Genomic DNA, 25488 nt, shown 5'->3' on the forward strand with positions numbered 1-25488 from the left:
TGTGTGTGTGTGTGTGTGTGTGTGTGTGTGTGTGTGTGTGTGTGTGTGTGTGTGTGTGTGTGTGTGTGTGTGTGTGTGTGTGTGTGTGTGTGTGTGTGTGTGTGTGTGTGTGTGTGTGTGAGTGTGTGTATAATAGCAGCATGCAGGGTTCTTCTGAGGACACCAGGGAACGTTGCATTGGTTATGAGCCTCTTTGGGCCTCTTTCTACTCTCAGATGTTAACTGAATCTGAACTTCCCGCGATCGCATCCCATTTTCTAAAGTTGTCCTGTGCACTCATATTATTCTGATTATAATGGGTTTATCTGCCAAGGTATTTCATGGCAGTGCCAATGTCTGACAGTTTCAAAGGGAGTCAACAGAACATCCTGATCTCAACCAAAAGCAATACAAAGTAATACATTTGTTACAACTTGAATTCGAAGTTGCCTACCACCACCAAAGTACATTAATTTCGGAAAACCCCAGCTTTGCTTATCCCCATTGTTAAGATGTTAATATATTATATGTATTAGTAACTTTCATCTCTATTATTTATCGAATGTCGAAAAATAGTCTTCTGCACTGCTTCAAACATATATTTTTGCCTTTTCTAGGAAGATCTGTTTCCCATTGTTGAAAAAAATACAAATAAAAATCACTATTTTAACGGCGTTAATTTTTTTATAGCGCGATTTACGCAATTCTTTTTTTTTTTCTCTGCCTCAAAACAAAGAAGCAGTAGCCTGACTGCTATGTTCAAGGCAGTATGTTTGTATGTTCATCGTTTAATTGCACTAGGCTTTTTTTTGTATCGTCCTGTTTTGATCAGTAGATGCCAATGTTTTTATCAATAAAAAAACATTTGCACAAGGCAAGCCGATGCACTTCTCCATGTTGATAAGAGCATTAAAATGAGAAAAATTAATGGGACAAAGAAATCTAGGGTTATTTAGCATAGAAAAAACATTTGCGATGAATCGCGATTGCTCACGATTAATCGTGAGTTAACTATGGCATTACATATTTTAATCGCTTGACAGCACTAATATATATATATATTTTATACTGACTCATGATAGGCCCCATGTGTGTGTGTGTGTGTGTGTGTGTGTGTGATATGGATTCCCAAGGCCCGCCAAGGCCAAAGAGGAACCTCTTACTTGCTGTAATATGCTGTAATTAGGCGTGTTTGTGTTTCTGCAGACATGTTTTCTTTTGGCAATATGGAGTTAAATCAAAATTTCATGGAACATGGTTTTAGAATCACCTTGTCTATCCTTCAGTTATTTGGTCATCTATAATCTACTAATATAAATATCGTGATGTTATGTGGCTCAGAGAGGGTCACTAATACGTTTTGCACTCTAGACACATGGCATTTACACATTTTCATTGTAAGACCCCCTCTCAGGGGGCCTACGAAACCGCTCAGCCCCAGGGCCCAATGGCAGGTTAAGGCAGGCCTGAATAGCAATGTTACATAATATTGCTTAATAAAGCTTTTCTTGACTTTTCTCGATCACTAGAAGAATAGTAAAAAAAAAAAATCTTGATTATTCGCAAGATGTAAGAGAACTTATAATGCATCTTTAATTTGGACCGAAGATCTGATGCAAAATATCAGTCATTCTAGCTTAAAACAGTTTAAAAGTGTATTCCTTGACCTCGCTGCCAGTGGATCACATTGTAAAGTCCAATATGGGCACAGGAAGTAAATTGCCTTTTTATACGTGAGAAACCTCAGTACCTATACACAATGCAAAATAATGCGTTCAAATGTATTTGCCCAATTCAAGGGCATTCAAGAACAAAATAATACATTTCAATAGCCCATACTTTTTTTTAATGTTAATTAATATTTATGTTTTTGTGACTTATCACCTATTTCAATCATCACCTTTTAATACCACACAAGTGTGGTCTTTGTCATTTTACCCCCCTCTTCCTCCTCCACAATCTTCAGTTCTCCGTCTCTCTCTGTCTCCGCCAGATCGTCCACTTCACACCAAAAAGGGGGGCTAAAACAACAATGTTAAGCATCTCAAGGCCAAGCGGGTGTAAATGAAGATAAAAAGCCAGGTTCCCAGGCCCCCACCCAAGGATATCTACCACAGCATCCCCGTCTAGTCTCGCCATACCTCCAACGACACTCGCCGCATCGACACCGCTGTGCCCATCACACACTACACGTCCAAACGTCCAAAAAAATGGCCCTCAGCTTTGTCGCCATGACAGTCCTGCTGGGCTCTTCCATGGTGGTGGCGCTCGTAATTCAGACGCCGAAGGAGGACCTCCAAGGGGATCCCGCCATCGCTCCCCTCTCTGCACACCAAAGGTTAGCGTTTGAAATGCCTTCGTCTTATGGTCACATGCTTTTGTTCATATTTTCAAGAGATTGTAAAACATACTTATCGGACGGATCAGTCAATCATTATTGTGATGTGGTTAGAGAGCAGGATTTTTACAATCTGCATTTTGACATTTATTTTTTATAAATTGCATTGAGCCAGAGGTGATGATTGCATGGTGTCAAGGGCACATCTCAAATGTAATAGCACGCTATTCGGTGCAGGCAATACCAGTGTAAATTATGTTTACATGAGACAAGTCAAAAAACACATTGATAAGTTTGCTTTACTGGTCAAAAAAGACATTTGAAAGATATTTATAACACACCAAACCTTGTTGCAAATTTGACCGCTGGTTGACTTTTCAATGCAATGAATCAAGCCACTACTCGATTAGATCCCATGTGTAAAATACATGGCTGTGTCTAGTTCTGGGTTGCTGTGTCTGCAGGTGCCAGAGGGCTGCTCTGCCATCCATCAGGAGGAACCTGCTCAAGGCCCTGAACCTGAGGGCGGAGCCCCAGCTGCCCATTGGTCAGCTGGAGGCTATCAGAGCGCAGTGGAAAAATACCTTCAGCGCTATTGGCCACAGCTCCAAGGACACCACAGGTAATGGAACAGGACATGTTCAACCCAAACACAACATTAGTGTAAAAGTAAATAATAGTTACTTTTCTATTTAGTCGTTAGGCGGATGCTTTTATCGAAAAAGAAAGTTACAATGATTACTTATGAGATGTATGTTGTTTATGGGCTGGTAGGGGTTAGTGCATCTCTCTAACAAGGCAGACTATGAACCTCTCTAAAGTCTGATGTCACACGAGTCTGAATCCTGGTGGATCAGGCCTTTGTGGCGGGGATTCGTAGGCGTGTAATTGGCAAACACAAACTTGTGCAGTACTAGTAAAAAGAGTCTGAAAAGGTATCGAGGCAACACAGTGTAGACAGACCACTGCAGACATCCACTAACGGTGATTTGTTTCCTTCTGTAGAATGTCTCCCTAACAAAACATTTTTCAAATGGGCGTTACTCTGCCCATTGCAGTCCTTGCAGATTAGGGATTCTGCAACATTGTGGTTAGAAACCCAGAGGCTTACCCAGGCAAACCACTAAACCTTTCCCTTTCCCAAATGATTAAAAATGACTCTAACAAAGAAAATATCTGTGTCGACTTATTGCTCAATAAGTTGAGTTTGTGCTCTACTTTAGAAGATCTCTAAATTGTACAAGAAGTTGTTGATGAGTTTGTTTGTTCCCTCAGGTTCAGCTCCGTCTGACCCCTTGCCTGCAGTGGCACCTGGAGTCGGCAACGGCACAGACCTCAAGTGTTGCCAGGTGGCATCTCTAATCTCCCTGGAAGGTACAACCCGTGGGTGTGTGTGTGTGTGTGTGTGCGTGTGCGTGTGTGTGTGTGTGCGTGTGCACATGTGTGGATGTATGTGGAAGTATTCATCAATGTCGTTTGCTGTGTGTGTCAGATCTGGCCTGGGACAACTGGGTGATCTACCCTGAGAGCTTCACGGTGGTGCAGTGCACACCCTGCAACTCCAACAACGTGCACTGCCCAGGCCATCCACCAGTAGCCGTTCACGACGTCCCCTCGCAGGTACAGTTCACACTCAGCTTCGATTGGGTTTCGTTTTTTATCAATTGTCTAAATCAAACCTGGAAAATGGGTCATTGAATAAACCAAAAAAAATAAAAAAGGAAAACCTGAACCATATTTTTGTCGGTTTAATTCAAATCAAATCCAGATCCTACAACTGAAATGTCTCCGGTAGTTATGAACTCATTGATCATGAATGAAATAATGGTAAAAAGCACCCAAGACTATCCCCTATCACACAATGTTCTGCCAATGAATACCCACAACCCTTCCCCCCCCCCTCCCACCCCTCTCTTCCAACGGTCATTTTTAGCTCCAGTGCTGCGAGCCAATCTCCAAGGAGACGGTGCCCATTGTGTACATGGACGAGCTCAACTCCCTGGTGATCTCTTCTGCGGTGCTGACCCGCCACTGTGGCTGTGGGGCCGAAGTCCACATAGTGCCAACTGAAGAGTAAACCCCCCAAACAAATCTGCCAAAAATGGGGGGCAGTTTTGTGAAAGCTGCCCCCCATGTTTTCCCCTCATTTGGATAGTTAGAATAGGTTGGAGGAACAAACATTGACCACATGAATTTGTCAATCATTGAGAGACGAAATGTAGGTGGCTTTTTTTGTCCATTTTGATTAAAAAAGAGCTAAATACTTAAATGGGTTAAGCTTTCGTTTAAATTGTTAGATAACCTATTGCAGGGCAACTAATAGAGAACCTGCCGCAGTGGCCAAACAGAACATCCAGTAATACAGATTAGCCAAAACATTAGCTAGTAATGTTGGATAATTGTGAGGAATATGTTTGGTTTAACTGTTAATACTGTGTGTACACAGAACTATTAAAAGCCAAGTCTTATTTCACAACACTATCGGATTAGTTACCAGGGAATAAACCCTGCAAACCCTCTGAGGTCTAATGTTCCCTCCAAAAATGTGAACACAGTGCAGCACGCCAAAGTCCATAACCTTTCACAAAGAACGAGCTTTTGAAACGTAATCAAAGTCAGCTTTGTATATGTCCAGCAATAATGCATGATGCACTGACCGTTAAACCAAAATAATGCAAAGGCTGTACTTTATATATATTTTTTCTTCATAAATAATACAGCTCTTCCATGTTTCCTGCTCCCTTGTGCTTGAGTTAGCTTCATCTGCGCTCTCATTCCCATGGCAATGTTCCAGGGACGTGGTGCTCTGCAAAGGCAGAACACATTAGCTATTCAGCTGCATAAAGCGTTGCCTTTTTTTTAAAATACAGATAATTATATATCTGGGATAGATAATACAATTTCTGAAAATAATTGAATCGTGTTTTTGCTGTGTACGCGTTCTTTTAGCAGAAAATATGGAACATGCAATTGTCAACAGCAAGTTAGAACACATGAAGCTTATGAAGCAACTCATGGTGTCGTCTTCCATTTAAACTATTCACAAAGATTTTTTTCTCTAGTCTTGGCTATGGCACAGAATTTATTTTTCCATTGTGTTTGTTCAAGTGTTTGCTTGCCTGTTTTAGCTTAATACCTTACTACTTTTTAGTTTTAAACCACTAAATTGATTCTATTAATCCCTTCACAGTATATTTATAGATATATAACGTTAGCATATATCTCTCACAAAACCATTAATATCTTAAATATTAATACGGCTAATACTCAATATTAACAAGTATGTTATGCAATGTTTGAAAAGGACCTACCTTTGTTAGCTGGTCCGTTATAACCTCTGATAATTGTGCACTCATCACTTAAATAAACATGACTTTCCTTTTAATGTGTTTCAGTGTTTTCCAATAGGGGGGGGGGGGGGGTTAAGCATGATATGTCATAGCTGTCACTGCTCACTGCCATGGCAGCTAAGCTATTAAAGGGAAAAGAGAGACAAATGCTGACACACCCTCTATATATTCCTCTGCTAACAGAGTCACAACTTCAAACGGTGTTGCGCACTTCCAAGAAACGTTTCACCATTTTCCGCTTTCTAGGATACTCTGGATAGTTTTCAACTGGACAGCATGTCAACATATCTGAGCCTATGGATGCACGTCGGCTGCCTGTCTCTGGTGCTGGTTGCCGTGGGGACAATGGAATGTACAGAGCGAGAGTCTCTTATTCAACAGATCTCCATCGTGGAGACCACTCAGTGCCTGATGGACTGCACTGTTCTGACCTTTGCCAAGATCATGGAACTGGGAGATAATAGGAGCATACGGATGAAAGACTCTTCGCAGGAAGAACAGAGAAGTAAGAATGGCATTTTTAATAACTGCGACAGTGATTGGCCGGGTGATGAAGCAAAGAGGTCTAGTTGTTACTATATTCCAATCATTCGACCATGCTTTATCCACTCCAGGGCCGTCGCTGGCTATAAACTGTGTAAGCAACAGCTAATAGGCCCCAGTGCCACATGGGGGCACACCTTGCTTAGATTTTGATGCTTAAACATTCCTAATATGTGTTTTTGAAAAATGTTGCTTTATGTAAGGATTCCACAAAAAAAAAAAATCTTTAGAAATTTCTACCATCCCCCCCCTCAACAACTGTCCCCCCCCCCTCGTATATATATATAGATATATTCAAAAATGTAGGGCTAAAGAAGATCAGATAGGGCCTTGATGAGATATTAGTGTAGTTTCCCTCCATCAGTGATGGATTTAATAAAATAAAATAAAATATTGCATGCATTTAATCAAACGTATTTTGCACGAGGGCAAAAATGTGTGCAAATTCTAACACCAGTTTCCCCTCTGAAGACCACACGGATTACTGCTGGCCGCTGGATTTAAAGTGCACGGCGGGGGAGCACCTGCAGCAAGCGTTTGTGCTCATGCCCGTGGATCAATATGTGGTCACGCACGTGGACCTGACGGTGAATGGGATTGGGCCTGTCGAGGGGACACTGAACGCACACGAAGGTCCGACCATGCTCCCCGACGACTGTGGCCTCCGCTATGACGTCACGTCGGTCTACCAATCTACGCCCAGGGAGTCCCAGGGAGTGGGGTCGGATTTCTGCGTCCAGGTGTTCCCCCGGAAACCCCTCTCTAGGGAGGGGATGTTGAAGTGCTTCCCTTTCCTGGTGACCATCTGGCAGAAGGGCGATCTGGCAGATCAGTCCAAGCTGGAAGGAGGGGGCTAGAGGGTAGCCCATTACTACCCCCCTGACCCTTATTACAATTCAATATTTTCAATTCACTTCTATGCTTTTATAAGACGGTTACTAAAACGGTACCTTTATTCTACCTAGTTCGATTTCACAAAATAGTCACAGAGCAATATACAATTTTATAATTTATTGAAAACTTCTTCTTCCGCCAAGTTATGTAGTTCCTCAATTGATATAAGGTACCGGAACTGTCCGTTTTATAATTCGCTATGATGACCAGTTAACAGTGTGAACTATTCCATACAGATAATAAGTATGGAATAAACCACAGTTACGGCGTTATGGGTGGACCTAGGACCACCCACTGTTCAACAGGCCCACCCAAAAGTTTTGTTCTTCAAAAAAAAAGTTTAATATATTTACATTTTTGGCAAGAATTATTAAAAATCGGCAAACAATCTCATAATTTGTGATTAAATAGCCTAAATATTCATTTTCTAATTGAAAAAAAATACTTTTTTTGTCTTTGTTGATGTTTCTGCAAAAGTTCAGCAGACAGTGCCAGACAAGCTCTGATAACACTGCAATGACATCCTGTACAGTTGAACACGTCTTTTCCCAGTATCAACCGGATTAAAACACCGAATAGGAGGGTAACCCAAACCATAACTGGAATCCTGGCGCCGTGCCTTTCTTATTACTGAATTAACTATTGTCAATTAAAGCTTAATTAAAATACCCTTATTGTAAAGTATTACCATGTAATTTCCCCCCTGCTGTACTTTACAAATAAATAGTTAGCCAATACTTACAGGACTTTAAGTAGGATACCAACATTAACATTGACCTAAATAAGTAGGTGTGCGTTTCCATTCCGTTTTCAGAGTAATCTGAAATTTGAGGGGCAGGTTTGAACAGTCAATAATATTACTTTATTTTGGGGCCTGGCTCAGTAGCCAGAGCACCAGGGCCCCCTGCCCCATGGTTTGAGAAACCCTGCACTAGAACGAGGATGTCGTGGCATCGTTTACTATGTCTCTCGCTGCAGATCAGTCACACCACTACCAGGAAATTGAAAATGTTGATTATTTTTAAGCCCCTTCTCAAGTTCAGTCTTTAAATACTTGTGTTGATTGGGGCTCCTCAAGTCCATACAACAATGTCCATGTACTGCCTCCTACTCTTCGCAACCAAAACTTCCAGAAACTATATATTTAAACTGTCCGCTTTATTTATGTAGCAAATTTCAAACATAAGAATGTAGCTCAAGGTACTTTTCAATATTTTTTTTTTATACAATACTTTTTACAGAGGAAAGACAGAGAAAGAACAGTCGAACCGTAACAAAACATAATGCGGTTGGACCTAATTGTGGTAGGCCTAGGCCTACTAGTCTCTATATTCTGGCAGAACATTTTGTGTCCGTTTTGTGTACACTTTGACTAGGACTGAAAATAGATAGGCCTACATAATAATTATGTTTCGGTGATTGGAAACAGACCAGACCATACCTGTTGGTGCCCTTTTTGGTGCCACAGACAAGTATATGGTTGAGTTAGGAAAAATAGAGAGAGAAAGATCGATAGAGAGAAAGCATGCTTGTGTGTAGAATTGTATCTGTGAACATAGCAGAGAAGTAGCATAGAGAAAATCTTTGAAAACGAATGTGTTAATGTGCTGAGTTGTTGTTGTTTGGCAGAGTTGTACCAGACTACTATTAAGTAGTTGACGCTCATGAAAACTTATTTTTTTGTAAAAATAATAATAAAACATATATCAAGCCAATGGGGTCGGAATGGATTCTTTGGACTTTAAACGATGACATACTGTGTTTATTTTGTTTTGTTTGAAGGTCACGCTGGTGGCGGGCTACGTCAGCTAGCAAGCTTTTAGCATTGCCTCATGTCTGATAACTAACCCTGATCCACACGATGACGAGTCACCGCTTTAGCTGCAGGGTTACATGACTTCACACACAGCATAGGCTCGCCCGCTCCAAAAAATAGACATACCTGATCTGCTGTCCAACTTGGTAGCTGCGTCCTTAAGGGCTGGCCCCCAGACAGAGAGGATGCCAAATCCTAATTGCACAGCTGATTTAGTGGCTAGGGTTTCCTAGGTGAGTGACTCCCCACCGGGGGTCACTGTAGAGATGCTGAGGCAGGTTCCAGGTGGGGGAACTTGTGAATATCTTTATTTTATAAAACAAAGTGCAGATAATTGCGTTATTGTTCGACATCAATGACAGAAACTCATCATGAATATGTATGACTGCCTGGATTCAAGGTCACTCATTAGCCATAACAAATAGAGAAGGGTCTCAGATTGGACGTGGACCTTTGCAGAAGTCCGCCGTCAGGTCCGTCAATGTATTTCTACGTGAATCAGGGGTCAAAATAAATCACACAATCCATCCATCGTTTTGACCGGGTTACAGTTATTGTTCAAGCTGATTGGAGAGGGCAGAAGGCCTGAAACATTTCATGCAAATATGGAGGGGGTGTCCATCATTGTTATCACTTGTTTTTACTGGAATATAATTTAGATGTGATGTCTGTGTTCACTTTTATTACGCTTCCGTTTGGCACAAATTGCATGGCTCAGCCGACTTCCTCATCAGTTTTTTGTAGATTTATCTCTCTGCATACATTTCTTTTTTCCCCCCCAATATATTATTGAAGATTTTATTGTTAGATTTGAATAGTTTTGATTGAAATAAACTCATAAAAAGGTTTTTCATAAATACAGGAAATCTTTATTTAACATTTTCGTGTACAAACGTAGACTTCAAATGCCTACCAAACATGGATGCTCTCAGAATACATAATTTGTTTACAGTTCTACAACAGGAGCACTGATGCTGGAACAGTAACAGGACATTTTTAAAAAATAAAAAAGACTCTGTTCTAGTAAACAAATCCCATCATCATTTATATCTCAAATTGTATCATGAACAAAAGAAGGACAGGCCTTTTATTCATTAGCGGGAGTGAACCCACGTTTACATGGCAGACAAAGGGAGATTGGCGTCATGTAGCGTATGCAAGATGTTCAAGAGACGCGTGATATGGGTATGAATTGATGTGATGATATTTTTATTTTTACATTAAATTAATTTGTTCCATACACAGTTCCACACTCAAATGGTAGCTTTATATAGAGGGCTATATTCCATATGTTTGCTTATTTTCAAATTATGTCGGCATATTGACTTTTCATGTACAGGGGTGATGTATGGAGGACACATGCAATTACACTTCAACAGACAAAAATATGGGTTGATTTGAGAGTAACCCTATTTTATTTGAGAGTACGTAAAAGTTGCCCCTCCCTTAGCAGATAATGACAGATGGCTACTTAAAAGAAACTACAACTATACAAGCAAGGATCAACCTTCCATCAATTGATTAAAACTTAATCAGGAGCCACAATAAATAAAAAATGTCCCATCCAAATTACATTTTTTTTGTATCATACATATTCTACAAGAAAACTTCCCAGGATAAGTTAAGAGTTTTGAGGAGTGAAAAGCTCAAGGAAATGTGATTTAATTGACTCGACAACCTCCTCCATGTTAGCCGGTTATCTAAACCAGTGAGCCCAGAAGTCACAGTGGCTAGTCAGTTGAACACAATAAATTAATAGACTGAAGGCGCAAGCTCAGTCATGGCTGAATACAAGTGGTTAAAGCATGTACACGTTTCTGCCATCTAAATACAATAAATACGATAGAACTGTTTACAAATAAAAAATTATAAGCAGAAGTGAGACAATATGTCTCCTTCACATACAGTGGCAGAGGAATCTGTTGTCTCAAAGTTGTACCGTACAAGACTGAAGTTCTAGTTTTAATTTAAATGCGTACTATGAGTTATTTTATATATAAACAATCAAATATAAATCCCCCTTGATACATAATTTGGACAAAAATAAAGACACAGATCATGTTTATATAAGGTGATGAGACAAGGCCTTGGGCAAGATATCCTGTTGAATTAGTGTAGAAAAAAAATGCAATGCTTAGGTCCTAATCTACAGCATTATAGTCCCATTAGGAAGATAAGCAGCACAAACACAGTTTACGAGTTCAGACCATACCAGAATATAAATTCCTATACAAGTCACTCATACGCAACAAAAAAACGGAAATACGGGTGTCCACCACAAAGGCATGGTATCCCCGCCCACTCAGGGCGCTGGTGCGGTGCCACTCTTTCAAAGCATCACTTCTCTTCGCTATACTGTCGCTTGGTATCTAGTCAACAAACGACTACCGCTCTTTGCTGCCAGAAATATGACAGACGGAATACCATTCCCCCCCCCCATCACCGGTACACAGCGGGGCAGCTCTGAGCCACAGCAGACAGTGAACGCTAGCGGGAGCCTTTATGACAGTCAATGTTTCTGTGTGGAGAGAGTAGCTACGTTTTTCGAAAATGCGAAATTAATTAACAGTTTCATCCCAAATAAAACAGAATAACGACGTTTAAAGAATAAGGCTCGGAGGCTTCATCAGAGCGTGTGTTGTTGCCATATGATTCGGGAGGCGCTATGAGAGCAACCTTGACCAGGTTATTTAATTCGAGTGGATGAAGTTTACGTAAGGCCGCGGCCATACGAGGCAATAAATAAGAAAAGTTCAGAAATTATTGTAACATTGAAAATATTGGATTTGACCAGGTTATGGCTAACCTAAGATAAGTAATAAAGAGTCAGTAATAATATGATACAACTTTCAATCCCTTTGGGCTGATAAGCTCCTTTGTTATAGTTTCATCCACAAAAAAAAGGGTTTAAGCAACTGACAATTTGTGAAAGTGTTAAGACTTATATTGGTTGATACGTTTATCAAAGTAACGATTTCTCGACCTCCACCAAATGATACAGCATTTATTTATTACTCATGTATAGCATTAATTCCTCCTTCCTGTGGACACACCTATCGGCAACGCACAGACACATACGCCATGTACACACACACACACACACACACACACACACACACACACACACACACACACACACACACACACACACACACACACACACACACACACACACACACACACACACACACACACACACACACAGCTATATATAATAGCCTATGCTTGGTCACTATCAATCATTCCCTTGCAGAGTGGAATTTTGCACGACGAAAACAAGTTATAATAATCAGCTGAACATAATATTGATCACGTCAAATGGGCCATTGCAGGGCATACTGCAGAGTGTAAACCAGTTCCTCATTAAGTCACTAGATCATCTAAAGCTATTAGTAGAACATAGGTCTATGTTGTCAAGTCCTCTTCAGAAAAAAAAGAAAAAAAGATTAATCAAAATCTTCACAAACGAAACATGCCTGCATGTTAATTTCAAGGTACAGTAATATCTGGTGAGCACAATGTTTAAAGAGCTCACCTTGGACCATGAGTTAGTGAACTTTAGGCAGAGTGAGAAACCAATTAAAGGGCACATGCAACCATAAACCAAAAAAATACATCACTTCAAGAATAGATAGATATGGTCTTTTCATGAACATAACTGCTAAGCGTTCAGGCCACAAGTAAAAAACAGTAGTTCCATAATTGCAGGAGTGCACTTGTGTGGACACGTATATAATAACAAAACAATGATCTAAGGTTGTGTTCGTTTGTGTGTGTGAGTGTCTGCATTATGATGTCAAGATATGATGTCATGCTTGCATGGATGATACTCTCTGGAAAGAAAACGCGCTGCTTGCTTACTTCTGACCCAGCAGCTAAAGAGATTTTATCATCATCACAACAGCAGAACGATATAAAACAAAGCGTGTGTGTGTGTAGGGGGGGGTTGTCATGTTATGTTAATTAAACTTTATTTCTAGGATGAACAGCTAAATTTGTTTCTATAAGAACAAGGCTTAATCCTGCATGGTGATGGGAATACTCGGACAAGTCGTACTCGATAAAAAATCAAAACAAAGGAGAGGATAGAGTTGCCATTTCTGTTTGGAGTTATTGCAGGTGGTCTAATGCATTTTGTTCGTCATGTGTTTATATTGTTTTGTTGTATTGCTTCATCAATTTGTTATTCAAGTCCTAAATCCTCTGTTCTTTGTTTGCTTACACTGTAAACATTTTTATATTTCAAAAGTTTGGATTCCAGTGGTGCTTTTAAATAATGTATTATTAAAACATAGAATATTGTCCAAAATATAAAAAAAATTATACAAAATATGAGCTCATCAGGAACTTCTCAATCATACATAACTTTTAGACATTAATACAAATTTGAACACTCAATTTGATGATCATCTAACTAAAATATACATTGAAAAGGCAGATTCTACAGTATCCAAATATACAAGGAAAAGGCTGTCTGATTCTACTGTATTAAAAAATCATTATGTTCCGACTCATTCCCCTACCCCTGTAATGGACAGATAAGGACTTCCACAGGTAGCACAGGTCCATCTCATCGCCGCTTTCTCATTGACAACAATGAGAGAACAGTGCGAGCACCTGCAAAAAGCCTGAACCAGCGACTTGTCAATACAGAATCAAGGCTCTTTGCGATGAAGACGAAGATCAGACTCCTTGGTATAACTCTGTGGTTGGTTCCCATAAATAAACTTACTCACGTGTCAAATTAGGAATGCAGATGCACTTGTGTACATTGCATTAAAGCTTTTGCGGTAGGGACCATAAGGTCTCCAACAAAAAATGGATAGAGAGGCATAACCTACTCAGGAACGATGTTTTGTTTGGAATGAGCAAATTGTGAATGCATCGGGCACACCAGTGTACATGCAGTAAAGGTCAATAGCGGAGGCGACGAAGAGAGACGTACGCTAGCGAGGTGGGGGAAAAGGCAGATCCAAACGTCTTCACTGGAGGTACAGAGTGTCAAACTAAGTATTGGCTGTGATGTACAGTACTGAGAGTTTCTCAGGAGGAGGACCTAAGCTGAGGGTATGGGTTGGTGGGGGGGGAGAGGGGGACAGAAAGGGAGACTCTCCTGGCCCAATGGTGCCCTCTTGTGGTTGCGACCCCTCCCCACACACACCCCCCAACCCCCACCCCCATTGCTTGTGGAGCAACAAGATCTGATCGCATAATCTAGTCTTGCAATTTAAAAAACATACTTTACTAAAACAACACACACCCACATATATATATATATGCATATATATATATATATATATATATACTATAAGAGGCTCAGTTTGAGCCAAACGTCTGTCCGTTTTTCACTCCTTCATACTCGGAAATATCGGAGACAGGAGACAGTTTGGCCCTACACTTCGGTGGAGAATAAGATGCTCTGCCGTTTACTGTCCGGTGTGGGGATGGTTTCTAGTTGGAGAAAGTAGAGCAGCACTTGGACCTGAAGAAACACAGACAGGTAGAACATAAACTCAATTGCAGAACCAGTAATCCAAGATTGGTCAACAATGATTTTCTCATATGCAAACATTAATATTTGATAAGGTTCATGCAACCCATGAAACATTTGAGACCATGGCCCATTAAAACAGCATCAGCCCCTTAGAAGAGACTAGAAACTACACTGGTCTCACCTGTGACATCACTTCCAGGGACCAGCTGTCCCCCATGCTGATTGGCTGAGTGGGGTTGGTGGGGATCTTGCTGTCCTTCTCAGACGGCCTCAACAGGGTGGGCCCGAACACTGTGGCCAGGTTGTGGAGGGACATCTTGTTCACGCACTCCTTCTCTGCCACCCTGTGGGTAAACATCAACCGTTGGTACGCACAGTCACACCTATTTAGAGAGAGACTGCATTGGAAATGAGGGGGAAAAGGCAGTCGTACCTCTTGAGGTGGTCCAGCAGGAAGAGGAAGGTTACCAGGTTGGGCTCAGGTAGCGATAGCAGAAGGTTGAGCATGCAGCTCTCTTTGGCAACACTATCAGACAGGGCTGCAGGGAGACACAAGGGCGGGTTGACCAACGCATAACACTAGAACACCGTTAGTCTAGGGGCGGATGCTGTGATTGGATGGTCCACTCTAATCCCTCCTACTAACCATTCAAATTTTCTATCGCTTACTTCCTGTGAGCCGTTTTCAACAATCCCCAGTGAAGAACAAGAATATTGTTTTTCTTTTTTTACAGAGAATTTGTCAAAGCAGTGGCCGATATAAATATTGGGGAGAGGCGCAATTATTCTCTCTTCGGTTAGTGCCTCCCTCTTGCCACCGTGAATGTATATTCTATTGAACAGTAGTATGTAGTGGGGCAATCAAGTAAACGCATGTATTACGTTTTTAGTTGAATTCTTGATTTTGAATCCTATGACATCTCTCCCTACAGGAAATTAAATGTATTATTATTATTATTACAGATCCATTACGAATATACACGAAAAACAGCTTTTTCACATTTATCCGCCTGTGGTTTTTGCAGCCCGAAGCGACGTCTGAAATTAGCTTTCTTTCTCTTGCAGTCGATAAAAACAGACAAATGCCCTGAAACGGTTCATCAACCGTTTGCAAAATGTTGATCCACTCATTGATTTCTAGAAGCAATGGTTTCTTCACCATCGTGACCAATACAACGTCCCGGGACTTACTGATGCCTCCCGCAAAGTTTGGATAGAGGTCGTCAGTGAAGAGGGGCTCGGGCAGCTCCCTGAAGTAGAGCTTCAGCGTCCCGGCGATGGCGTTGACGTCCATCTCACTCATCATCACCGACACGTCTTTGTGGTCTGTTGTTAGCAAAACGGGTCATGTTAAAAAAAGGTGGTCGGGAGGGGAAGCTAATCTCCTTTTACTGGGCTGTCCATTCTTACGATGAGCCGTTTTTCTAATGTTTCAAGTCAAGGGCATTTACGCTGTCCATCTCTTAATCACAGTTGGTGTGTGTGTGTGTGTGTGTGTGTGTGTGTGTGTGTGTGTGTGTGTGTGTGTGTGTGTGTGTGTGTGTGTGTGTGTGTGTGTGTGTTCCCTTAACGTGTCTGTCGATGAAAGGGCACAAAAACAAGGCGTCAGACTCACTAGTGTCGAAGGCGGCCTTCAGATTCTGGATGTCAGTGGCCACGCCGGACACCCTGTAGATGCCCACCTCCTCCATGCCCCTCCTCTCGATCTCCTCCAGGCACTGACGGACTATGTAGGGCACCTTGGAGCGCTCCCGTCTGGACGCACACCGGAATATATAGGTCATGGGATGCAGGAGCAATATCCGACACACATGTTGGATCAATTTGCATTTGCCACCGACAGCAGGGGAACGGTTTCCAGACTCACTTGGTCACCGTGGAGATCTTGACTCCAAACACGCCCATGGGTCTCCGTGAAGGCATGCGCTTCAGACTGAACTCCCGGCTGGTGAACTTCATGGATAGCTTGACCTCGATCTGAGAGAGAGAGACGGACAGATGAAAACACGACACCCACCGCAGCTTTTTAAGGTTCTTAAGGAAATCCTGAGAGTTTTAAATCAATTGTAGGGGTGAGCTATTTGTTTTCCACTGATTGGACTCATTGACCCAACATGTTGCTGCTGTGGAAGCTGGTGTTCACTCTGTCGCCACTGGGGGTCGCCAAATGCAAGGGCATATATAACACTTGAATGTGAATGGGTGGTCCTACAATGAAATAAAAACACAAAAATTGCTCCTCTATGTAATTCTTGGTAACGCTAGTAGATTTTCATCCAATATGTCAATGGTAAAGGTGTGAGGGTAAACGACAGGGCAGAGGACATCATTTTGTACATAATGTATATTTGATACATTTTATACTATTATTGTGTTCCAACATCTGGCTCTCTAGCTACAGCAAAGTTAGTCCAAGCGTCACTGGAAGTGGTTCTCATTATTCTCTCATTATTGGGCAGAGATTGAAACTTGGACCTCGTGACACAAAAACTGGGAAACGCTCCAGTTGTGAGCCTTATCTGAGAATTGAACCCTTGAGACTCTTCTCTCTGGAGACTAGTTTGACCCAGTATAGAGCTGTCATCTCGGCAGCCCATCGGTAAACACCGCTAGACCCACCAGGACTTTCACTGCAGAGTGTCTCTATCTCTTCCTGCTTTAGATTGCTTCAATATAGCTGAAGGATATCTGTTGAATGTCTAATACAAATATCTTTGTAACTCAAAAAAAAAACGATACTACCCCACATCAAAATCTCAAATGTTACTATAGCAAACACTGAGGCTGAACGCCAGTACTTAAGCAAAGTCAGAAAGACTTGACTTGGAATAGCCTCGTAGGACTTGAGGCCGAAAGACTTGCAGCGGAAGGCTTGACTTGGGACCCTTAGCCAATTATTAGTCACAGAAAAACTCCCAGAAACCAAGAGAATGGCACGTTGAGGAGTAACACAGAGCCGGGTTTAGCCCTATCCAGGGATGAACAGGCGTGCAACGGATGGCACATGCTAAAGACCTGCCGTAGTGTCGGACTATAGATGGGACGTTTGTTAGGTGCTTATGGTAATCCTACCATATGAGAGATAAGTACAGGTACTTCGGACAGGTCAGCGTGGTGTGGTGTAGACTCACCCCATTCATGGGAATGACCGTCCGTTGCCAGTCCTTGCCTTGCAGGGACTGGGGGTCAAGCTGGGAGAAACACAACCGCAATACAAAGAGAAAAGAAGATAATTCAGTTACAATGCTTGAGAGGGACAACTGTGCAAGTGGTAAAATAAGAAAACCTATTAATAAATGTATTAAATATAAAATAAAGAATTGTTGTCGCCACAATATTTTGATATTAATGTGTTTATTATTATCATGATAATTATTCCTTTTCTTAAATCTAGGACTCAAGCCAGGTAAGGGTTGGGGTTAAGAAGGTGATAGATATGAATGAACACCATGTGCAGACAGATTGTGCAAACTATATTAAGATGCAATGACCGTTCATCAATTCTGTCTTTTTCAGTCTTTGTATTCCACTGAGAAACAAACTGTATAAATTAAAAGGAAATAACTAGAAACAGCCCATGGTAAAGGCCTACTTTACTATATAATACTAACAATATGTCCGTTTGTTGCGGTTTATAGCCTTCAACCTAAAGACAGCACGACCGACATGTAACAGTATAATCCGATTCACATCCCTCCGGCTAATTCATCAATTCAGCTGAAAGCCTTATCACACACACACACACACACACACACACACACACACACACACACACACACACACACACACACACTACATCAACCCCTTTAAATCATAATCTGGATCGCATGCTAAGTGACATAACAGCATATCAGACATTATGACTCATGGTGGCGTTGGGCCAGAGAGAGACCAAAAGAGAGACAGACAGAGAGAGAGACAGAGCGAGAGACAAACAGAGAGAGAGACAGAGCGAGAGACAAACAGAGAGAGAGAGAGAGAGAGAGAGAGAGAGAGAGAGAGAGAGAGAGAGAGAGAGAGAGAGAGAGAGAGAGAGAGAGAGAGAGAGAGAGAGAGAGAGAGAGAGAGAGAGAGAGAGAGAGAGAGACAAACGGACACAGACAAACAGACAGAGACAGAGCGAGAGAGAGACAGAGAGAGACTAACAGAGAGAGAGAGAGAGAGAGAGACAGAGAGAGACGAACAGAGAGAGAGAGAGAGAGAGAGAGAGAGAGAGAGAGACGAACAGACAGAGAGAGAGACGAACAGAGAGAGAGACAGACAGAGAGAGAGACAAACAGACACAGAGAGAGAGACAGACAGACAGAGAGAGAGACAAACAGACACAGAGAGACAGACAGACAGAGAGAGAGACAAACAGACAGACAGAGAGAGACAAACAGACACAGACAGACAGACAGACAGACAGACAGACAGACAGACAGACAGACAGACAGACAGACAGACAGAGAGAGAGGTGATGTTATGCCATACCGCGATCTGTCCTTTCCCGATGATGTGGTCGGCACTGTCCCAGTCGTCTTTGTTCTGCCTCGTCTTGTTGTAACTCTTCTCGTAGCACAGCAACCTCAGGGTCTGCGAGCCCTCCAGATCTATCTCAAACTCCTGGAAAAAGACCAGCTTGTTACCGCAGAGATTAAAGTAAACACTTTGTAAGAGGGTGACGTCGATTTATATTTAAAGAAAACTTAAAAACTTTAAAAGAATTTAAAAGCGTATCCTAGTCTGAGCTTGTGGACGACAGGACGCCTCACCTCGTTCCATTTGGGCTCGGTGGTGTAGCGGTACACTCTGGTCTTTGCTTTGTTGAGGAAGAAGCCAAAGGAATCCACCTCCAAGGTGCAGTAGAGATCTAGGAGATACACAATTACATTTACATTCAACTTTACACTTAGGGTTTTTGGCAGACGCTTTTATCCAAAGCAACTGACAATAAGTACATTTGTCAGAAGAAAGAGAAACAATATACGGTACACAACGAATAACAATAAGTACATTTGTCAGAAGATAGAGAAATAATATACACAATATATACACAATGAATAGCACAATGCCACATTTACCAGCAGTTACAAGAGGATGTTTCTATCATGATCATCATGGATAAGTTAATTAGTAATAATTGTAATTGGGTGACCTTGGTAGTCCCATTGTATGAGGTAAAACTCCTAGACTGATATATCTGACACTGCGGTTGACCCTTTATCTATTGGCTGCTATGATGAGGTCGGCAGGTGACTCACTCTGGCTCTGTTTGAGGCCGGAGGCCGAGTGGACGATTACATTCAGGAAGCCGTGGAGTCCAGGACTCTCATCCTCTGGACACACACACACACACACACACACACACACACACACACACACACACACACACACACACACACACACACACACACACACACACACACACACACACACACACACACACACACACACACACACACAGAGCAACTGTGATTAAGAAATGGACATCTTAAATGTACTTGACTTGAAACATAAGAAAAAGTAAAAACAGCTCATCATAAGCTTTCATAAAATCGTCCCCAAAATTCCAAAATATTTAATCTCTAAATCTTTTAATCCTCGACCTAATCGCAAAACAATGAGGGAAATATTAAGAAAGCCTATTGTCAGAGCAGAGTATGATGAAGAAGCAGTCGCTGTCGCAATTAACAATTCATAATGAACAATCCTGCGCTAAACCATGTGTAGACAGTAGATAAGTGTGCCAGTGTAAATAGGTTTTTCTATCCAATCTATACAGTCACAGCGCCAACTACCCCCAAACAAAGTAGAGCAGGGTCCCTCAGTCAGGGGAAACAGAGGGTAAGAGCCTCTGTGACAATGTCCATGGGGACATCGACTGTCAAAGCTGTGGCCAGGAAAAGTGTTTGGGAGTCAATGCATAAATGTAAGGACCCGATGCTGTTATATACTGTGTATAGATCCACCTGGTACTTTAATACACTGTATGTAGATCCACCTTGTACTGCGAAGTACTGTATGTAGATCCACCTTGTGCTGTGATATACCCCCTGGTACTGTTATATACTGTATATCGATCCACCTGGTACTGTGGTACAACGCCTGGTACTGTGATATACCGTCATACATAGATCCTGTATATAGAGCCCCTTGGTACCTTTATATACTGTATAGATCCCCTTGGTACCTTTATATACTGTATAGATCCTCCTGGTACCTTTATATACTGTATAGAGCCCCATGGTACCTTTATATACTGTATAGATCCCCTTGGTACCTTTATATACTGTATAGATCCCCCTGGTACCTTTATATACTGTATAGATCCCCTTGGTACCTTTATATACTGTATAGATCCCCTTGGTACCTTTATATACTGTATAGATCCCCCTGGTACCTTTATATACTGTATAGATCCCCCTGGTACCTTTATATACTGTATAGATCCCCCTGGTACCTTTATATACTGTATAGATCCTCCCGGTACCTTTATATACTGTATAGATCCCCCTGGTACCTTTATATACTGTATAGATCCTCCCGGTACCTTTATATACTGTATAGATCCCCTTGGTACCTTTATATACTGTATAGATCCCCCTGGTACCTTTATATACTGTATAGATCCCCCTGGTACCTTTATATACTGTATAGATCCCCTTGGTACCTTTATATACTGTATAGATCCTCCCGGTACCTTTATATACTGTATAGATCCTCCCGGTACCTATATATACTGTATAGATCCCCTTGGTACCTTTATATACTGTATAGATCCCCTTGGTACCTTTATATACTGTATAGATCCCCCTGGTACCTTTATATACTGTATAGATCCTCCCGGTACCTTTATATACTGTATAGATCCTCCCGGTACCTATATATACTGTATAGATCCCCTTGGTACCTTTATATACTGTATAGATCCCCTTGGTACCTTTATATACTGTATAGATCCTCCTGGTACCTTTATATACTGTATAGAGCCCCTTGGTACCTTTATATACTGTATAGATCCTCCTGGTACCTTTATATACTGTATAGATCCCCTTGGTACCTTTATGTACTGTATAGATCCCCTTGGTACCTTTATATACTGTATAGATCCCCTTGGTACCTTTATATACTGTATAGATCCTCCCGGTACCTTTATATACTGTATAGATCCTCCCGGTACCTTTATTATACTGTATAGATCCTCCTGGTACCTTTATATACTGTATAGATCCCCCTGGTACCTTTATATACTGTATAGAGCCCCTTGGTACCTTTATATACTGTATAGATCCCCCTGGTACCTTTATATACTGTATAGATCCCCTTGGTACCTTTATATACTGTATAGATCCCCTTGGTACCTTTATATACTGTATAGAGCCCCTTGGTACCTTTATATACTGTATAGATACCCTTGGTACCTTTATATACTGTATAGATACCCTTGGTACCTTTATATACTGTATAGATCCCCCTGGTACCTTTATATACTGTATATAGGTGTGCATGCTGTCCTCACCTTCCTTGTTGATTGTGAGTGGTATGCTGTGGACAGTCTGCAGCTTCACACACGAGTTGGTCAGCATCTGAAGCTCCAGGGAGGTCAAAGAGAAGCTCTTCAAACCTGGAAGGACCAACACAACGTCCATACGGTCACACACTAATACTAGGAAATATTGTGATTGAAAGCACGACCTTCAAATGTTCACAGATTTCAGCAGACTATAATAATGATATGATATATTATGAATGAAAGCACCCCAATCATCCAATTTTATCAGAATAATCATTTATCTTTCCAAAGAAGAGAGAACCACTATTTTGTAAATTATACAGAGACTTAATTGTGGTATATTTCCACCAAAGCTCTGTTTGTTTGAGAGATTCGAAGGAGATCGAAATAAAACAAAGAGTCTGTGGCAGAATTTTGTGGATTAAATAATACGGGTTGCATATTGTTTTTCCTCTCAGCATAATATTTTTAGTTATTGGAAAAATTCATGCCCCGTTACTTTTTATTGTTCTCAGCAACAAAGCCATCCGACGACCTCATCCGTGGAGGAAAACGACTCACGACGCAATAAATAAATCAAACAATGAATTTAAATCTTACATTTCTTCTGTTGTTCTTTGATCATCTCCTTCCATTCCGCACGTTCATAGTCGGACGAAATCAGGAATATGTAACTCTGGAACAGGCAAAACACAGTTAACTGAAGTAAATGGACTCCTTGATTAAGCCACCAGTGAAACTCACACACACACACACACACACACACACACACACACACACACACACACACACACACACACACACACACACACACACACACACACACACACACACACACACACACACACACACACACACACACACGTGGGTCTATTATCAACAGGAAGTGTGTGGGTCTATTCAAATCAGACAGGAAGTGTGCGGGTGCCCTCTGACCTTGCCGCTCCGGTTATGCGCCCTCAGAGCCATGCTTGGGGAGGTCAGCAGCAGCATGGACTCCTGCTCCGACAGCTTCTTCCTCAGACGCTCGATCACCTTGGAACCCTTGTTGGCTCTCTTTTGAACACACACACACCGCAGGGGCATAAGACTGTGTGTGCGTGTGTGTGCGTGTGCGTGTGTGTGTGAGAGTGATTGGATGGAGAGTGAGTTAGTGAGTAAGTGATAGAGTGTGAGTGAGTGCCTGTGTGCCTGTGCGCGCGTGTGCGACATGAACACTGGAAAAAAGCCTGCAACTAATATAGGATAAATAATCTAGCTACATTTCATATCTGAAGATCCATAACATCTAATTTCAATGAAAAAAGACACCCTAGAACGATACCTAATATACTGTATGGGGACGTTATGAAGATAAGAAGTGATTCACTTTGTTTCCGTTTGTTTTCTAAGGACCATCTGCCCCGGATCATCCTTTAAAAGCCGTCTCCATGGTTTCCGTGTTCATCCGTTTGTGTTTGTGTGCTGCCTGTTGTCTCTGTGTCTGATTGAGTGACCGGTCTCACGTGACCCACCTTCTCCCGCTGGATCTCGCTGCGCAGGTGGGAGATCTTCACCTTCATGGCGTCCAGCTCCTCGTCGGGCACCTGGGGGATGGTGAGGGGCTCCGACTCCTCGGGACCCTGGAAGCTCAGCTCCGACAGAGGGATGTACCACTTACTGTCGTACTGCTGGCTCTTACTGTTGGGAGGGGGTGACACAGAGATAGAGAGATTGAACGTTCACTGTCGTACTGTTGATTTTAACTGTGTGTGTGCGTGCGTGTGTGTGTGTGTGTCCCTCCAAGAGAGAGGGATGTATCATTTACTGTCAAACTGATGACTTTTGCTGTTTGAGAGGGAGGGAGGGAGGGAGGGAGGGAGGGAGGGAGGGAGACAGTGTACTGCTGTATTTTACTGTGAGTTATGCAAAACAGGGAGGGGGTAGAGGGAGACAACTGATACATTCGATAAATTATAAATAAAGTCGTACAAAACGATGAGCGAAGGAAGCCGAGAGGCAGAGAAATAGAGAAAGAATACTAATGTCGACGACGGCAAAACATTTAACAAAAAACATAACTCAATTGGTTTTGATATCATGTTCAGCATTCACTTATTGTCGCCTTCTGGAGACAAAGAAACAACTGGCCCAACTGGGAGAAATGACATGATGGTATGAGGCATGAGCTTCCCGATGTCCTCACCCTCCCAGTTGTTTCTTCAGCTTAGCGCACAGCAGGAGGTCTGTGAAGAGGAACACGTGCCGGAGCTTCCTGGCTCCCTCCACCAGCTCCACCATGAAGCCGTCCTTCAGCAGCTGCCGGTTCTACAGACGCCACGGACAACGAGCTCATCAACACACCGTTAAGGTATTCAGTCCCGCAAACACATTGGAGAATATTGGTTTTATGGGCATTATTGTATATCACTGATGGCAGAATATACAAAAATGCACCTTTGAAAGCTTACATTACGTAAATGTGTAATTTAGCATGTGGTATAGTCTTTGGCCAAAAGGGGGCAGTCATGGAATGATTGTCGTTGTATACTTATGGCATTAATAGCAAGTTTGAATGACAGACCATCATGAAGGTCATTTATATATGCTTTCGTTCAGTTGTTGGTGCTGAAGTTGGCTGGCAGCCCAAAAAAACGAATGGCTAGCACATGGCTGACAGTTAAGCTATGGAATAGGCCGCGTGGCAAGGAGATGCAAACAGGTTTATCATTAAGTCATTGAGCTCCTCTGAATTGCAGAGATTGACAGCATAGCCCCAAGCCTCTTTATTTCGACTTCCCTCCCACAAGCCAACAATGCATCACCCAAAACGAAGTATCATAGAGGCAGTGAAATTATTTAGATTCATTCTTGGGTGAATTTATGTTTTATTAAATTGCGTGCTTGTAAATTATTGACGCTCCCTTGGGCTCAATCTCTAGCGTCCCTCCCCACACAAAACCATTCAAAGTTCTTTTTTCAATAGTGCCAAGGATATGTTAACATTATATATTGAACAAAATCATTGTTTTCAGCGGAACAACAATGTCTCGGGTTTCATTGGATCCATCAAGCCATTTCAATAACCACGGTCATCTCAAATGAAAATATCCGGTGTAAACACTCCGTTGCCAATACCTCCAGAAAGACTTCCTCCTTTAAATGGTATTTCTGTTCCTCCTGGGACATTAACACACTGCTCCAAATTCAGAAGTCTATTCTTTCTCTCCTTTCTGGTTAGTTCTGTCGTCTACGGGCTGCATAGGCTGAGCAAGTTAAGCCCAAACGAACACCATATATAATACACATATATAATATGTGACACTCGTAAATCAGTTGACGCTTGTTCAATATTAATTTCTGAGGGGACCATGATGATCAACCCATTTGGTCGAATGTGATCATTAGTAACAGGAAGGGCTATGCCCCTTACCCCGTTTAATTCATCGCCTGATAATTAAGAATTACCAAAAAAAACTTGGGGTTTGAACCAAAAGAAGCAGTGTTTCGAGGGCAGGGTAGAGCATTAGCTGCAGGAACTCTATTCGACCTCTAATGTCTGCAGCCTGTAGGCATTCGTGAACAAGATGCCTTGAGCCC

The 25488-nt window shown here is 41.9% G+C and overlaps 3 protein-coding genes across 3 annotated transcripts in view; 2 read left to right on the forward strand and 1 right to left on the reverse strand.

The window, feature by feature from the left end:
- Positions 1-1960: 1960 nt before the first annotated feature.
- On the forward strand, positions 1961-5315 carry gsdf (gonadal somatic cell derived factor). Its single transcript, XM_060049760.1, has 5 exons — positions 1961-2317; positions 2782-2939; positions 3593-3691; positions 3810-3937; positions 4251-5315. The coding sequence occupies exons 1-5, from the start codon at positions 2190-2192 to the stop codon at positions 4392-4394; spliced, it is 657 nt and encodes a 218-aa protein (XP_059905743.1). The 5' UTR covers positions 1961-2189; the 3' UTR covers positions 4395-5315.
- Positions 5316-5738: 423 nt separating this feature from the next.
- LOC132455791 (uncharacterized) lies at positions 5739-7091 on the forward strand. The gene is made up of 2 exons (XM_060049761.1): positions 5739-6172; positions 6682-7091. Exons 1-2 carry the CDS (start codon positions 5944-5946, stop codon positions 7065-7067), a joined length of 615 nt encoding a protein of 204 aa, XP_059905744.1. The 5' UTR covers positions 5739-5943; the 3' UTR covers positions 7068-7091.
- Positions 7092-9766: 2675 nt separating this feature from the next.
- bcr (BCR activator of RhoGEF and GTPase) overlaps positions 9767-25488 on the reverse strand; it is a 58351-nt gene continuing 42629 nt past the window's right edge. The window contains exons 10-24 of the mRNA XM_060049738.1: positions 24095-24216; positions 23424-23589; positions 22846-22965; positions 22510-22585; positions 21916-22020; positions 19658-19732; positions 19169-19266; positions 18888-19019; positions 17546-17605; positions 16282-16391; positions 16030-16169; positions 15606-15740; positions 14848-14953; positions 14596-14758; positions 9767-14402 (exon numbers count right to left, since the gene is read on the reverse strand). Coding sequence (XP_059905721.1) covers positions 14313-14402; positions 14596-14758; positions 14848-14953; positions 15606-15740; positions 16030-16169; positions 16282-16391; positions 17546-17605; positions 18888-19019; positions 19169-19266; positions 19658-19732; positions 21916-22020; positions 22510-22585; positions 22846-22965; positions 23424-23589; positions 24095-24216 — 1698 coding nt within the window. The 3' untranslated portion in view covers positions 9767-14312. The remainder of the gene's footprint in view (positions 14403-14595; positions 14759-14847; positions 14954-15605; positions 15741-16029; positions 16170-16281; positions 16392-17545; positions 17606-18887; positions 19020-19168; positions 19267-19657; positions 19733-21915; positions 22021-22509; positions 22586-22845; positions 22966-23423; positions 23590-24094; positions 24217-25488) is intronic.

Source organism: Gadus macrocephalus, chromosome 4 (assembly GCF_031168955.1).
Source record: "Gadus macrocephalus chromosome 4, ASM3116895v1".
Lineage (NCBI taxonomy): Eukaryota > Metazoa > Chordata > Actinopteri > Gadiformes > Gadidae > Gadus > Gadus macrocephalus.

What these genes read in the sequence shown, in the direction of transcription:
- gsdf (XM_060049760.1), top strand. Translation starts at nt 2,190, where the DNA reads ATGGCCCTCAGCTTTGTCGCCATGACAGTCCTGCTGGGCTCTTCCATG. An exon ending in CAGCTCCAAGGACACCACAG is followed by an intron (nt 2,940 to 3,592) that starts GTAATGGAACAG and finishes TTGTTCCCTCAG; the next exon opens with GTTCAGCTCCGTCTGACCCC. An exon ending in ATCTCTAATCTCCCTGGAAG is followed by an intron (nt 3,692 to 3,809) that starts GTACAACCCGTG and finishes TGTGTGTGTCAG; the next exon opens with ATCTGGCCTGGGACAACTGG.
- LOC132455791 (XM_060049761.1), top strand. Translation starts at nt 5,944, where the DNA reads ATGTCAACATATCTGAGCCTATGGATGCACGTCGGCTGCCTGTCTCTG. An exon ending in TTCGCAGGAAGAACAGAGAA is followed by an intron (nt 6,173 to 6,681) that starts GTAAGAATGGCA and finishes TCCCCTCTGAAG; the next exon opens with ACCACACGGATTACTGCTGG.